The 13,627-nt window shown below is 36.2% G+C and overlaps 1 protein-coding gene across 1 annotated transcript in view; it reads left to right on the top strand.

The window, feature by feature from the left end:
- The first annotated feature begins 4,194 nt into the window (after nt 1-4,194).
- Nucleotides 4,195-13,627, top strand: part of LOC145269501 (pescadillo homolog) — a 71,229-nt gene continuing 61,796 nt past the window's right edge. The window contains exon 1 of the mRNA XM_080125237.1: nt 4,195-4,344. Coding sequence (XP_079981363.1) covers nt 4,327-4,344 — 18 coding nt within the window. The 5' untranslated portion in view covers nt 4,195-4,326. The remainder of the gene's footprint in view (nt 4,345-13,627) is intronic.

The raw sequence follows: 13,627 nt of genomic DNA on the forward strand, positions 1-13,627 counted from the left end.
GTCAGTCGAAAGGAGACAACGACTTGTGAAAATATCGGCAAAAAAAGCGACCCCTCCTTGTAGAAAACTGCCCAGTTGAGGATAAAGGAATTAAAAAAAATTTTTTATTACATTTTCATCCCAAACAAGGCACATTGCCACTTTTATGTAGGGGGCTACTATTAGGGACATAAGCTTCGAACCCGAAGCCCTGAGGCAAAGTTTGAAAATAAAATCGGCCAGCCAGAATGAGTCAGTGAAAGATGTTTGAATTTATTTAAATAAGAACCAAATTGACAGGTGCGCGCCCGGAAGTCATCGAGCGTCACGACGACGATGTCAATGACCAGGTTCGTTTGTTATAAGTGAAGTAAAAAAAAGAAAACGTTTTAATGTTTTAATTAAGCGGGGGGGGGGGGGTAATCAAAACATCAAAAAAAAAACTAACGTAAGGCAAACAGACGATGAAAACAGAAAAACGAACATGTCAAAAATGACTTAAATAAGCCTGTTTCGATATTAAAATTTAAAAAATCGGTGGGTACCGGGTGTTTTTCGGTGTGTGGTCGGGGATAGATAAGCGAATTAAAAAACCCCCAGAAAACGAACGTTACATTACGTGAAAAATGGCTTAAATAACACTGGTTCAATATTTAAATTTAAAAAATTGAAAAAAAAAAAAGAAAGACATCTCACACCACGATTCGAACCCAAAACGTTTAGATAATGAGCTAATGCGCTAATCAACTGACCTAACGCAACATACATGAAATTTGTTCAGTTTTTATACTATTTAAAGTAAATCAGGTCATGACGTCATCAGGCGCATGCGTAGAACCGCTCGTCGTCACGAGAAGACCGTTTTTGTTGACCTCCCCCCTCGTCAAAAATTGTCGATTTCGGGGTGAAAAAATGAACGTTTTTGGCCAATTTTTCGAACGAAGGATGGGGCTTCGATATGATACCGAGTTTGTGAATTTTCGTCATGTCTGTCGAAAGTTTTTAACAGACACACAAACATACATACATTCATACATACATTTTTGCTTTCATATATATAGACTAGCGAGGGGTACCCGGTGTTTGGAGGTGTGTGTGGAAACTCCGGGGGTAGGGGTGGGGTAAAAAAAAATGTTTTGGTAGGTAAGTATGAGGATCGAACCCGAACCCTTGAGGCAAAGTTGTAAATTAAAGTGTGAAAAAAAAAAAGTGCGACGTTAACCATTGCCCCACCGCGAAATGCTAACGGAAACACGTTTGAATTTATTTAATTACTTGAATTTGGCAGGTGCCCGTTTTAATGACTTAATGAGGTCAAGTTTGACTGCGGGATAGTATTTCATTTACTGCGGAAACGCTTTTTTTATTTTTATTTTCCCAAGATGTTATAGGAAAAAGACTAACACACATGCGGCGAGCAACAAATGTTGAATATTTATCTTCCCGAAATCGAGCAAATTAAATAGACAGGTGAGCTTCGTTGTTAACTCTGAGATATTACGATTTATATGTGATATAAAAAGTTTTAAAAAGTTGTGAACCAACCGACCGCTTCTCTGAAAAACGCCTTTTGTAGACATACAGAAAAAGCGAACACACATACATACATACATTTTCACTTTTATATTTATAGATTGTTTAAATGTACGACCATCGAGGACAACCTGGATTTTTCTCTTATCTAAGAAGGATTTAATTATGTTAAGTATTTTTCCAGAATTAATGTTTTTGGCCAATTTTTCAATATTTGTTGTCCAAAAGATCGAGGTTTAAAATGGTGCCTGTTTCGTCACGTTCCAACACATCTGTCGTAAGTTTTGCGAGACATACACACACACACACACACACATTTCGCCCTTTATATATATATAAACTAGCCTCAGTGCCCAGCGTTGCCCGGGTGTTTGGAGGTTTAAAAAGAAAAAAGTGACAGTTGGCAGGTAGGCTCGAACCCGTAGCGCAAAGGTGGAAAAGAAAGAGAAAGAAAATCTGACGTCTTACCGTTAATCCATGATGTGACCGGAAGTGTTAAGCGTTAAAATTAAACGTAGTTAATCAAAAAGACGATTTGCAGAAATGGCGTTGCTTCCACGAAGGTCGTTGTTAATGTGGGGGCAAAAGCAGCTCCCCCAAAAAAGGGGTCACTTTGGCAGTATCCAAATAAATAGTAATTGTCTCAATATGAAGGGTTTTCCCTACATTGGCCAAGGACCAATAACAGAACTGATACTACCCGGCCAGAAGGGCAGAAGGCCAGGCACCAGGCGTTTTTGTTCGATTAGTTTTGTTTTATACGAAAGACAAAGAAACACTTGGAACAAGGGAATATTTTAAAACTCGATCCAAAAAAAGATAGAGACAATGTCTGTTTGTGAATTTGAAATATTATGATCTATGAAGTATAAGAAAACTTCTCCCAGAATGTAACCGACGCAAAAAGCCTTTCGTGAACATACACAAACGTGCACGCTTATATTGCCTTTTATATATTAGACTAGCGGGAGAGGGGTATCCGGCATTGCCCGAGTGTTTGGAGGTGTGTGTGTAAAAAAAATAAAATGTTGGCCAGGTGTTTGGAGGTGTAAAAGAAAAAAAAAGGTTTTAGTAGGAAGATAGGATAGAACCCCAAAGCTTTGACGCAAAGGTGGAAACGAAAGGGAAAAAAGCCAGGCATTTAACCATCTCGGCCACGAGGGGGAGAGGAATTGATAAGTGTGTTAAGTTAAGGGTTATAAAGTGAAATATACAGGTGTGAGGAAGTGGCGTGATGTTTGACCTAGTTTTGCGCTGCAAGCCAGTTACTGTTTTTCCGCCACATCGTTTGCTTTTTGAAGACGCAGCGAGCTGGGAAAAGTCGGGCAAATTAAATACACACGTGATCCTCATTCTTAAGTCATATATATTACGATTTAGACGTGATATAAAAAGTTTTAAAAAGGAACGAGAAGGTCGATGAAAAAAGCCTTTGCAGACATACACAAAAAGCGAACATACATACATACATACATACATTTTCGCTTTTATATATATATATATATATATATATATAGAGAGAGATTATTATATTGGATCCAATATATAGTAATGATTTAAAAAGGTAAAAAAAAAAATGATTTGGGCGCCACTACCGAGAATCAAAACCAAAACGTTTAATTTATGATTTCCTTTTTCCTTTTGACATGATTGCCAAAGCTACAAGTACATGTCTGCAAGGTTAAAATTAAAACATGAACCAATAGCTACTACGTTATGCATGCATATTCGTAATACCATCATTTGACCTTCACCTAGCAAAATTTATTTCTTTAATTTTCACACTATTGTACTGATTTTCCCTGGCTAAACCCCAAATATAAAGTTTTACATGGGTTCAAATACTCTATATATTAAGTTTTATGTCTCTAGACCAGAAACTGACAGAAGTTTGGTAGGCAAAATTTTTTAAACAAATATATGTACGCATACATAAATATATATAGAAAGAGGTTTGTGTTTACTATAACCGTTTCATGCAAATATTACACAAGTATAAATCATGTATAATATCTGCATGAATATAACTAGACGTAATCGTTAACTAAAGATGATTATCCCATAAGAAAACTGAAAAAACTAAAAGGGAATTAGTTAAAATGAATGTTTAAAAGAATATGCCAATTAGTTAAATCTTTTGCCGATGAATGCAATTCCGCGACTCATATATATAACAAAGTTGTACTTTCTTTTACAATAAAAAAGACAAAAAAAAACACAAATTTAGTGGAGTATAGATTAAGTTATCTTCTTGGAGTTTAGAAATTAAACCTAGATAGCATCTTATCTAGCACATCAATAGCTGATTCTGACTAACCATTCTTTTTTCTCCTTTTTCTTTCAACGAGTTTTATTTTTACAATCCTAAATCATCTTTGACTTCAATTTTTAAATAAAGTTCGATTTAAGCAAACACTTTTAAATTAACAAATGGAAATTATCGGTATTTAATTGCTTCCCCATGAAAGCAATATGTTACACATTGTCGTTTTTAATGTGGGGGGAAATCAGCTCCTCAAAAAAGGGGCACTCCGGAAGTAGGCAAAAATAAAAATTGCCTTAGTATAGAAGGGTTTCCTTGACTAAGGAAAAATTAACTGGAATGTAGCATCAGAACAGATACTACACCCGAAGATAAGATCTTTTCTAATGAAAACTATTTTGCCTTTCTCCAGCCTTAGTTGCTAAGAAATTGAATAGATCCTGAAAAATTAAACAGAGTTGCGTCCCTTCGTATGAGAGCTCTTCATTGAAAAAAGGTTGGAAATATTAAAGTCCACCACGTGTTTCGCTTTTTAACTGGTATCTATCACGATGCAAAGAGACAGAAAGGTAATTTATTTATTTATATCACCATATCGTTTTAAAGCATAATCGTTAAAATAAAGGATTATAATTTGAATTAAATTCTGAAATGAATCAATATTGGAGAACGTTTTTTATTTTACGTATTAAAAATCGTAGCTTGCCTAACAAAAACAACTATTCCCGTCATACACCTTCTCGAAATATGGGTTTTTATTAAAATTTTTTTTTTTTCATAATCAAGATTTCTTTATTTGTTTGAAAATTAAAGTACGACTAAAGATTAAGTAATTTACAAAATACTTGCTTAACAGCAAGACTATTTTTTTAAAACTAAACTTTTATATTTGTATTTCCTTATTTTTTTAAAAGCATGTGGCAATTTATTGGGTTTGTACTACACATAGATTCGAAAAAGTTGTCAAAAAACAAATATATAACAAATAAATGTTATCAAAGGCCAGATAAGTTACCTTTCTACCTAACTGGATATATTTTTCGTGTTTTTATTCAATGTAACATGTTTATTCACCTCGAAAAGCATACAGTGTTTACCGATGTATTCGAAAATTCAAAATGGCGCCCGACACTCTCTTTAACACGGTAAGTTCAGGAAAAGATGTTATAAATAATAAACTAGACAAAATACTGTTAGAAATTCGCTCATTATATGTTACCGTGACATAAGTTGACATATATTCGGTGTTTTTTTAATAGTATTTTGTCTAGTTTTAATAGTATTTTGTTATTTATAACACCTTTTCCCAAACTTACCATGTTAAAGAGAGTGTCGGGCGCCATTTTGAATTTTCCAATACATCGGTAAACACTATGCTTTTCGAGCTGAATAAACATGTTACATTGAATAAAAACAAAAATAAAATGTATCTAGTTTGGTAGAAAAGTAACTTATCTTGCCTTTGATAATATTTATTTGTTATATATATATATTTTTTGGACAACATTTTCGAATCTATGTGTACAGTAATACAAACCCAAGGTTCGAGTTTTAGGAAGAAAAGCTAGTATTAAAGATGGGGAGGGAGTGTCGGCGCTTTAACTGGAGTTATCTCCCCGTGGCGTGTCAAAAATTTCCACAATGGCTGACTTCAACGCGCTCTCATAAAAACGTTTTTCCGCTGTAAAAAAAAAAAAAAAAAACCTACTCGATCAAATTAAATGAATTTTTTTTTCGCAGATCTTCAGTCCAAAACGGATACGTACCCTATAACCTTTTCTTCGATATTTTCCTTTTTTAATGTCTTGATTAAACTGTACAAGTGCCAAAAAAAAAATGTTTATGCGTTTATTTTATTCGCATCCTTGGAGTCCAAGGACCTTGGACTGCAACATTTTTTTTAGTACGGCATTTACACAAAACAAGGCGCATATCGGAAACGTTTCTTTACTTTTTTTTTTTTTTTAATGTTAGAATGTGTGGCATGTGGCACTACTACAGTTTAACATCCACAAGCAAATAAATTATTGGCAATTCGCAAGCTTAATTTGTTCTTCTAAGGGAGGCAATTCTATTTTGTGCTAGTGCGCTTATTGATCCGCCGCGCTAGTTTTTCAATAGTATTTTTTAAGTTTAATTAAAGTTTAACGGTATCCGTTTTTATTAAATTGTTAAGTGAAAGCACAGAATAGGTACACAACACCCTACCGTCCCCATGTTAAGAATGGCTTTCTAAATAATATTATTATTGCAGCACGGATCAATAAGTGCATGACTCATGCAGAAAATAGAAATTATTAGTAAAATAGAGGGTACTCATGCACTAAATGAGTACCCTCTATTTTACTAAAGTAGTTGAAAAAAAAACATGTTTTAAGAAAAATTATAATATCGTCGCATTTTATGTTGTTATTAATTAAATATATGAATATTCCGGTTGCCTGTTTCCCACCTGACTACAACCTGGATATCTTCAAGTCCAATGTGAACAAATTCCTGATGAACCGCCTCGTTAAGTAAGACACTTTATCAAATCTCCAACACTAACGTATTGTACAAACAATAACCCTTATCCCCGAGTGGCTTCCGGGCCTTGATAAGTGGTGACTACCTTGTAAAAAAAAAAAAATAAATAAATAAAGTAGTTGCAAAATATGATTTTTCGGTAAATGTTACCTAATGCTACAACAGAACACTGACCACTCAGATCTGTTTTATTTTAGAGGTATTCGAGGTCACTGACAACGAATCTGATAATCAAACCCCTGGACTCTGAGATTATTTTACGCCATTTCACCCCCTTTAGTAGTGTTTTCTTACATGATGCGTTCTCATGCGCACGCACATAGTAAAGTGACTTATCACACCGTGGAGGAATCTTAGGCAGACATTTGAAATAACAAAAAAAAAAAAAAGTGGTTCATTTTTTTTTTTTTTTTTTTTTTTTTTTTTTTTAGTGTGTTACGTAGTTTTTAATGCTTTTTAATTGATCTAAAAAAAGTTTTCACGAGTTTACAAAAACATTTTTATGGTTTCCGTTCTTTTTTCTTGGGGGTATTCAATTGTGTAATTTAACAGGTGATGCTTTTCATTCTTTTTTGGGGGGGGATTCAATTATATTTTGTGAAATATTAAACGGTATTTTACTCAGTAAATGTCGGCACATTACTTACAGAAAAACGGTTAAACTGCAGAAGCACCTGTTAAACTACAAGAAGTTCTATAATTGAATACCCCTCCCCCCAAAAAGAACGAAAAACAAAAATGTTTTTGTAAACCGCTCGTCAACACTTAGTTTTTAATGTTTTTTTAATTGATCTAAAAAAATTATGTAACACTCCAAAAAAATGAACCATTTTTTTTTTTTTTTTTTTTTAACTTATTTAAAATGTCTGCTAAAGATTCCTCTGTGATGTGATAAGTCACTTCACTCTAAGAAAACACTACTGAAGATGGTGAAATGGCACAAAATAATTCCAGGGTCCAAGGGTTCATACCATGCAAACAGTAAATTTGTGACAGGTTTTGTTAATGTAGACATTGGTTACCTCCCTTGCTTCAGTTACATGGTTACCTCCCTTGCTTGTGGTGATATAAATAGGAGTCGGCCATCTTGGTTTAGTCAGTTCGTTCGTACAGTTTAGACAGACTACAAGTGTCTCAACAAATGGTAGCAGAGATATCCCTCTGTGTGCGACAAAACGAAAAAAAAAAAAAAAAAAAATTTTTTTTTTTTTTTTGTACAGCTTGTCTGTAGCACTAGACAGATCGGATATCGGATATGGCAACTTCGAACAAACAACCTCCATTGTTGGAGGGGGAGGATGTTTACGAGAACTGGAAACAAGACGTTGAAATGTGGTCGTTGTTCACGGATCTTTCTGAGGAAAAAAAAGGGCCAGCAGTGTTTTTGACGCTACCACCGAATATTAGAGAATGTGTCCGTGAATTGCCAACAAGTGACATCGGCGGACGAGATGGCTTGAAGATCTTAATAAAGAAACTGGATGACATATATTTAAAGGATGAACACACGCGCGCTTACATGACTTTTAAGGAATTTTACACTTATAAAAGATCGTCAGGTACCAGTATAAATGACTTTCTTGTTCATTATGAGTTTTTGTACCAAAGATTAAAAAAATTCAACATTATTCTACCGGAAGGAGTGCAAGCTTTTCTTGTTTTGAATGCGGTTAACATATCGGAAGAGAACGAAAAATTAGCGCGGACAACGTGTTCTGTTTTGACGTATCAAAACATGAAGGAATCGATAAAGAAAGTATTTGGTGACATTTATCGTGATGAAAATGTACCGGCAGTGAAATCAGAGCCCGAAATCGTCAACTATAATTATTCTAAACCGGGTAACAACAAAAGGCGTTTTCGTCGAGGACAATCTAATCCATGTGACCGAAGTGGAAACGTGTTGTTGTGTTACAAATGTCAGTCTCCGAACCATCTAATTAGAGAGTGTCCTAGAAATACGCCCAGGTTTACGGAAGCGACAGAACAAATACACATTACGTTGTTCATTCAAGAAAATATTTATTTGAACAGTACAAATGAAAAAATCTCAAATCTTGTAAAGGAAACATTTGGAATGGCAGTCTTGGATTCTGCTTGTACTCGCACACTGGCTGGCGAAGTGTGGCTTGATGTTTATTTAGATACTTTAAATGAAAGTGACCTGCAACTAGTGAAGTATACGAACTCAGACCGGAGTTTTTGTTTTGGTGATGGAGTGGCTGTCACAGCAATTAAAGTTGCTAAATTTCCGGTTACACTCGGAGGTATAAGAGTTTATATCGAAGCAGATATTGTGAAAAACGACTTGCCTCTTCTATTAAGTCACAAATCAATGAAGACAGCAGGAATAGTGCTAGATTTCCGGAAAGATATGTGCTGGATTTTTGATAAATGTATTGAACTAAAGACCACAACTTCAGGGCACTATTGTCTCCCCTTAACAAATAAGTTGTTGGATCATAGTGGTACTAAGAACATTGTATTACATGTTCAGAATTTTGGTCAGTGTTCTTTCACAGAAAAAAAAAAAAAAGCAGAAAAACTTCATCGACAGTTTGCTCATGCCTCGAAGGAAAAACTTGTTTCCTTGGTTAAAAAAAGTGGCAAATTCAATGACAAGGAATTTATAAAGGCGATTGAGGAGGTTTGTGAAAACTGTCAAATTTGCCTTAGATTTAAAAAAACTCCACTGCGACCGGTTGTGGGATTGCCTCTTGGCAATAGATTTAATCACACAGTTTGCATGGATTTGAAAGAGTTCATCCACAATGAGGTGTGGATACTACATCTCATTGATGCCGCTACCAGGTATTCAGCGGCAACATTGATCAAAACAAAGAAGAAGGAGGAGATCATCAAAAACATCTTTATGATGTGGATTACCTATTTCGGATCTCCTGTTCGTTTTCTGAGTGATAATGGGGGTGAATTCAACAACGAACACTATAGACAGATGAATGAAAAACTCAACATAGAGACCTGTACTACTGCCGCAGAAAGTCCATTCAGCAACGGTACTGTAGAACGTCATAATTTGATAGTTGCTGAGGCAATGAAAAAAACAATTGACGATGAGAAGTGTGAACCTGAAATTGCCTTGGCATGGGCTATTTGTGCAAAAAATGCCCTCCTCAATTACTCTGGACACAGTCCAAATGAACTTGTATTCGGTTTCAATGTAAATACACCCTCAATTCTGACAGACCAGTTACCTGCTATGGAGTCCTCTACTACAAGTGACATGGTGAGAAAAAATTTAAATGCTCTCCATAGTGCAAGGAGAAACTTTTTGGAAGCTGAGTCCAGTGAGAGAATTAGGAGAGTTCTCAGGTCTAATGTCAGAACTTATGCTGATGAAGATTATGCTACCGGAGACCAAATCTATTATCGGAGGCAGGGTTTTAAAGGATGGCGTGGTCCAGCAAAAGTGTTAGGCAGAGAAGGCCAGTTTGTCTTAATCAGACATGGCGGAGCATTTTATAGGATGCATCCGTGCCAATTGATGAAAGTGAATAAAAACAACGAAAAAAGAACAAAAAAAGCTGAAATGCTGGGAAACACTACAGAAGGGAAGAATGAATACCTTTCAGTTGAGGAGGAGGAGTTGCAGAATCAAGTGGTAGAAAGTGAAGATATAGACAGAGAAGAAGTTGTTGATAGTTCTACCAGTTTAAGAGATAAGACTGAAAAACCTGGCCGAAATAAGACCATAACTTATAAAATAAATGGAAGTGGGGAGTGGAAGAAAGGAAAGGTTATGTCAGTACAGCCTAAATCAACTGGCAAATATAGTCATTGGATCAATATAGAACCTGAGGATGAAAACGAGGATCAAGTTTGTATCAACTGGAATCATATTGATCATTGGAGAGAAGTGCCCCAATATACTGAACAGGAAAATGTAGTCCTGCTCACCGCTGAACAAGAGCAGTCGAAAGCTGTAATGGATGCCAAGCATAAAGAAATAAAAAACATGAACACCTATGAAGTATTTGAATGTGTGCCATACACAGGTCAAAAAACAATATCCACAAGATGGGTGATTACTGAAAAATTCAAGGATAATCAGAAAACAATGAAAGCTCGCCTTGTAGCACGAGGCTATGAAGAAAATAGTAATCTGAAAACGGACTCCCCAACATGTAGCCGTGAAGCTATGCGAATGGTCATGCTAACCGCATCAATAAAGAATTGGATGCTGCAGACCATAGATTTTACCTCAGCCTTTTTGCAAGGTGGTATTTTAGAGAGAGATGTGTACCTGAGGCCACCATCTGATGTTTGTCCTAAATCTCAAGTGTGGAAATTAAAAAGATGCATCTATGGATTGAATGATGCTCCACGGGCATGGTACAAGAGAGTTACTCAGGCTTTGATTGAATTAAAAGGAGTAGCAAGTGCTTATGATAATGCATTGTTTTTGTGGCATGATATTAAAGGAAATTTGACTGGAATTCTTGCTATGCACGTGGATGATTTTGTTTTCTGTGGAAACACAGAGTTTGAAAGGGATGTGATTGCAACATTGAAAGAAAAATTTAAGGTGGGATCTCATGAAAGTGGAACATTCAAATATGTTGGACTGAATGTTAATCAACAGGAAAATGGGATCACTGTAGAACAAGATCTATATGTATCTTCCATATCTCCAATAGAAATAAGCAAAGGGAGGATACTGAGGAAAAATGATGAACTGAATGAAGAAGAAAAGCATGAGTTGAAGAGACTTGCAGGTCAGATGATGTGGGTTTCAACTCAAACACGCCCTGATATAGCTTTTGATGTGTGTAAAATGAGCAACACTGGAAAGCATCCCAAAGTAAAAGCCTTATTTGAGGCGAATAAAGCCTTATCAAAATTGAAATCCAAGAAGGGTTCTATAACATTTCCAAAATTGGGAAAGCCCTCAGATTTACACATTTTGTGTTATACTGATGCCTCTTATGCCAGTCTGGAAGATGGATCTTCACAGGGTGGTTTTGTTGTCTTTATTGGAGGAAGTACTGACAAAATGGCCCCCATGTGTTGGGCGTCAAAGAAATTGGACAGAGTGACAAAAAGCCCATTGGCCTCAGAGACTCTTGCTCTGAATGAGGGAGCTGATGCTGGTGTTTTGACTGCGGTTATGATACAAGAGGTATTTCAGTTATCTAAATTGCCAGACGTTCTCTGCAAGACAGATAATGCATCACTTGTTGAGACATTGAATTCCAACAATCTGGTAAGCGATCGACGATTGAGAATAGATGTAGCAAGGCTGAAGGAAATGAAGAGTAGAGGAGAGATACAGATAGAATGGATCAAGGGTTGTGATCAGGTCTCTGATTGTTTGACCAAGGCAGGAGCTTCGTCTGAGCTTCTAAGGGACTTGTTAAATCAGAAATAAATTATTCACTTGAGGACAGCAGCAATGTTAATGTAGACATTGGTTACCTCCCTTGCTTCAGTTACATGGTTACCTCCCTTGCTTGTGGTGATATAAATAGGAGTCGGCCATCTTGGTTTAGTCAGTTCGTTCGTACAGTTTAGACAGACTACAAGTGTCTCAACAGGTTTGATTATCAGATTCGTTGTCAGTGACCTTGAATACCTCTCAAAAAACAAATTAGAGTGGTCGGTGTTCCGTTGTAACATTTATCCATTTTTCTTACGTTTTTCTTTCTGATCTTCTCTGAGTACTCCTGAGACAAACTTTGTGCGAATCTTCTGTATCTTCACTTCCTCACAAATAATTGCGTGGGCAGTTCCCACACTGACATAAAACTGTGCACTTATTGTCTCTATAGACACATGACAGTCCTTCTCTGTAAAATTCTTTATTTGGCCAATCAACTGATGTTCTGACGTCCTTACTCCTCCCATACTCTTCATCATCCCTCACAGACTCTCTGCCTTCCTTGAATAAATCTCTTATGCCACTCAAAAACTGATGCTTGATTCATGCAAAATAGTTCAGAAGCAACCTGACTATTACCTGGTCATGGAACAAGAACATGCTAACCCCCTCACCCCTCCCCCATGGATTAAAGGGTTTTGTTCAAAATTCCATGCAACTTCTAGAATACGACAAGATACACTTGAATGTACACATGAAATGATGGTAAAGTATCGTCGCCATTTTTATAAACTTGCACTGGTGCCCTCTTACTGTACAGTGAAGGATTGTGATTTTACTGTCTGTCTGATTCTAAATGAACTAAAATGCAGTTAATATCTTCTGACTGTTTTTTTTACTTTGCTTTTCACGCATGAAATTGGCCTGAATTGTATATAACCATCAAAAAATTAAAATGATTTCTCTGAAAGAAAAATCTGTATATGCTTGTACCCAAACTCTTTGTCTATCTGCGAGACTTGGTCTGTATGAGCAAGAGACCAACGCAAATTAGAGGCATTCAATTATCACTGCCTTCATCGGATTCTCTGCATCCACTGGCAACAGTTTATTCCCAACAGTACAAGTCGCACTCGTAACATCCACTCTCTTCAAATATCTCTCCTTGCCAGACACGTACATTGGTTTGGCCATGCTTTTCGACAACACCCAGGTGACTTCATCTGTGAAGTCATCGATCCAGCACTATGACCAGGCTGAAAGAAACGTTACAGTCGTCAACTCAAAATCTGGATTAGGACAGTGAAGCAAGATTTAGGCTGGTGCATCTTCTACTAGTCTCTCGCTCCTAGACAAGGTTCAAAAGAGTTGCCAATCTGATAGGTCCTGAACTGGCATCTAAGCTTCAGCCTCTGTCCCATCGACGAAACGTTGCATCCTTCTGCCTGTTCTACAAGTATTTTAATGGTAAATGCTCTGACGAACTGCAGACACTTGTGCCCCCACGACGTAGACACCCTCGACAAACCCGACAGGCAGCTAAATCCCACCACCACACAGTAAAGATCCCTAGATGTAAAAGATCTTTTTACTCCAGTAATCTTAGGCAGACATTTGAAATAACAAAAAAAAAAAGTGGTTTATTTTTTTTTGTATGTTACGTAGTTTTTAATGCTTTTTAATTGATCTAAAAAAAGTTTACACGAGTTTACAAAAACATTTTTATGCTTTCCATTCTTTTTTTTTGGGGGGGGGGATTAAATTATATTTTGTGAAATATTAAACGGTATTTTACTCAGTAAATGTCGACACATTACTTACAGAAAAACGGTTAAACTGCAGAAGCACCTGTTAAACTACAAGAAGTTCTATAATTGAATACCCCTCCTCCCAAAAAGAACGAAAAACAAAAATGTTTTTGTAAACCGCTCGTCAACACTTAATTTTTTAGATCAATTAAAAAACATTAAAAACAAAAAAAAAAAATG

Source organism: Euprymna scolopes, chromosome 45 (assembly GCF_053919585.1).
Source record: "Euprymna scolopes isolate OS-2025 chromosome 45, ASM5391958v1, whole genome shotgun sequence".
Taxonomy (NCBI): domain Eukaryota; kingdom Metazoa; phylum Mollusca; class Cephalopoda; order Sepiida; family Sepiolidae; genus Euprymna; species Euprymna scolopes.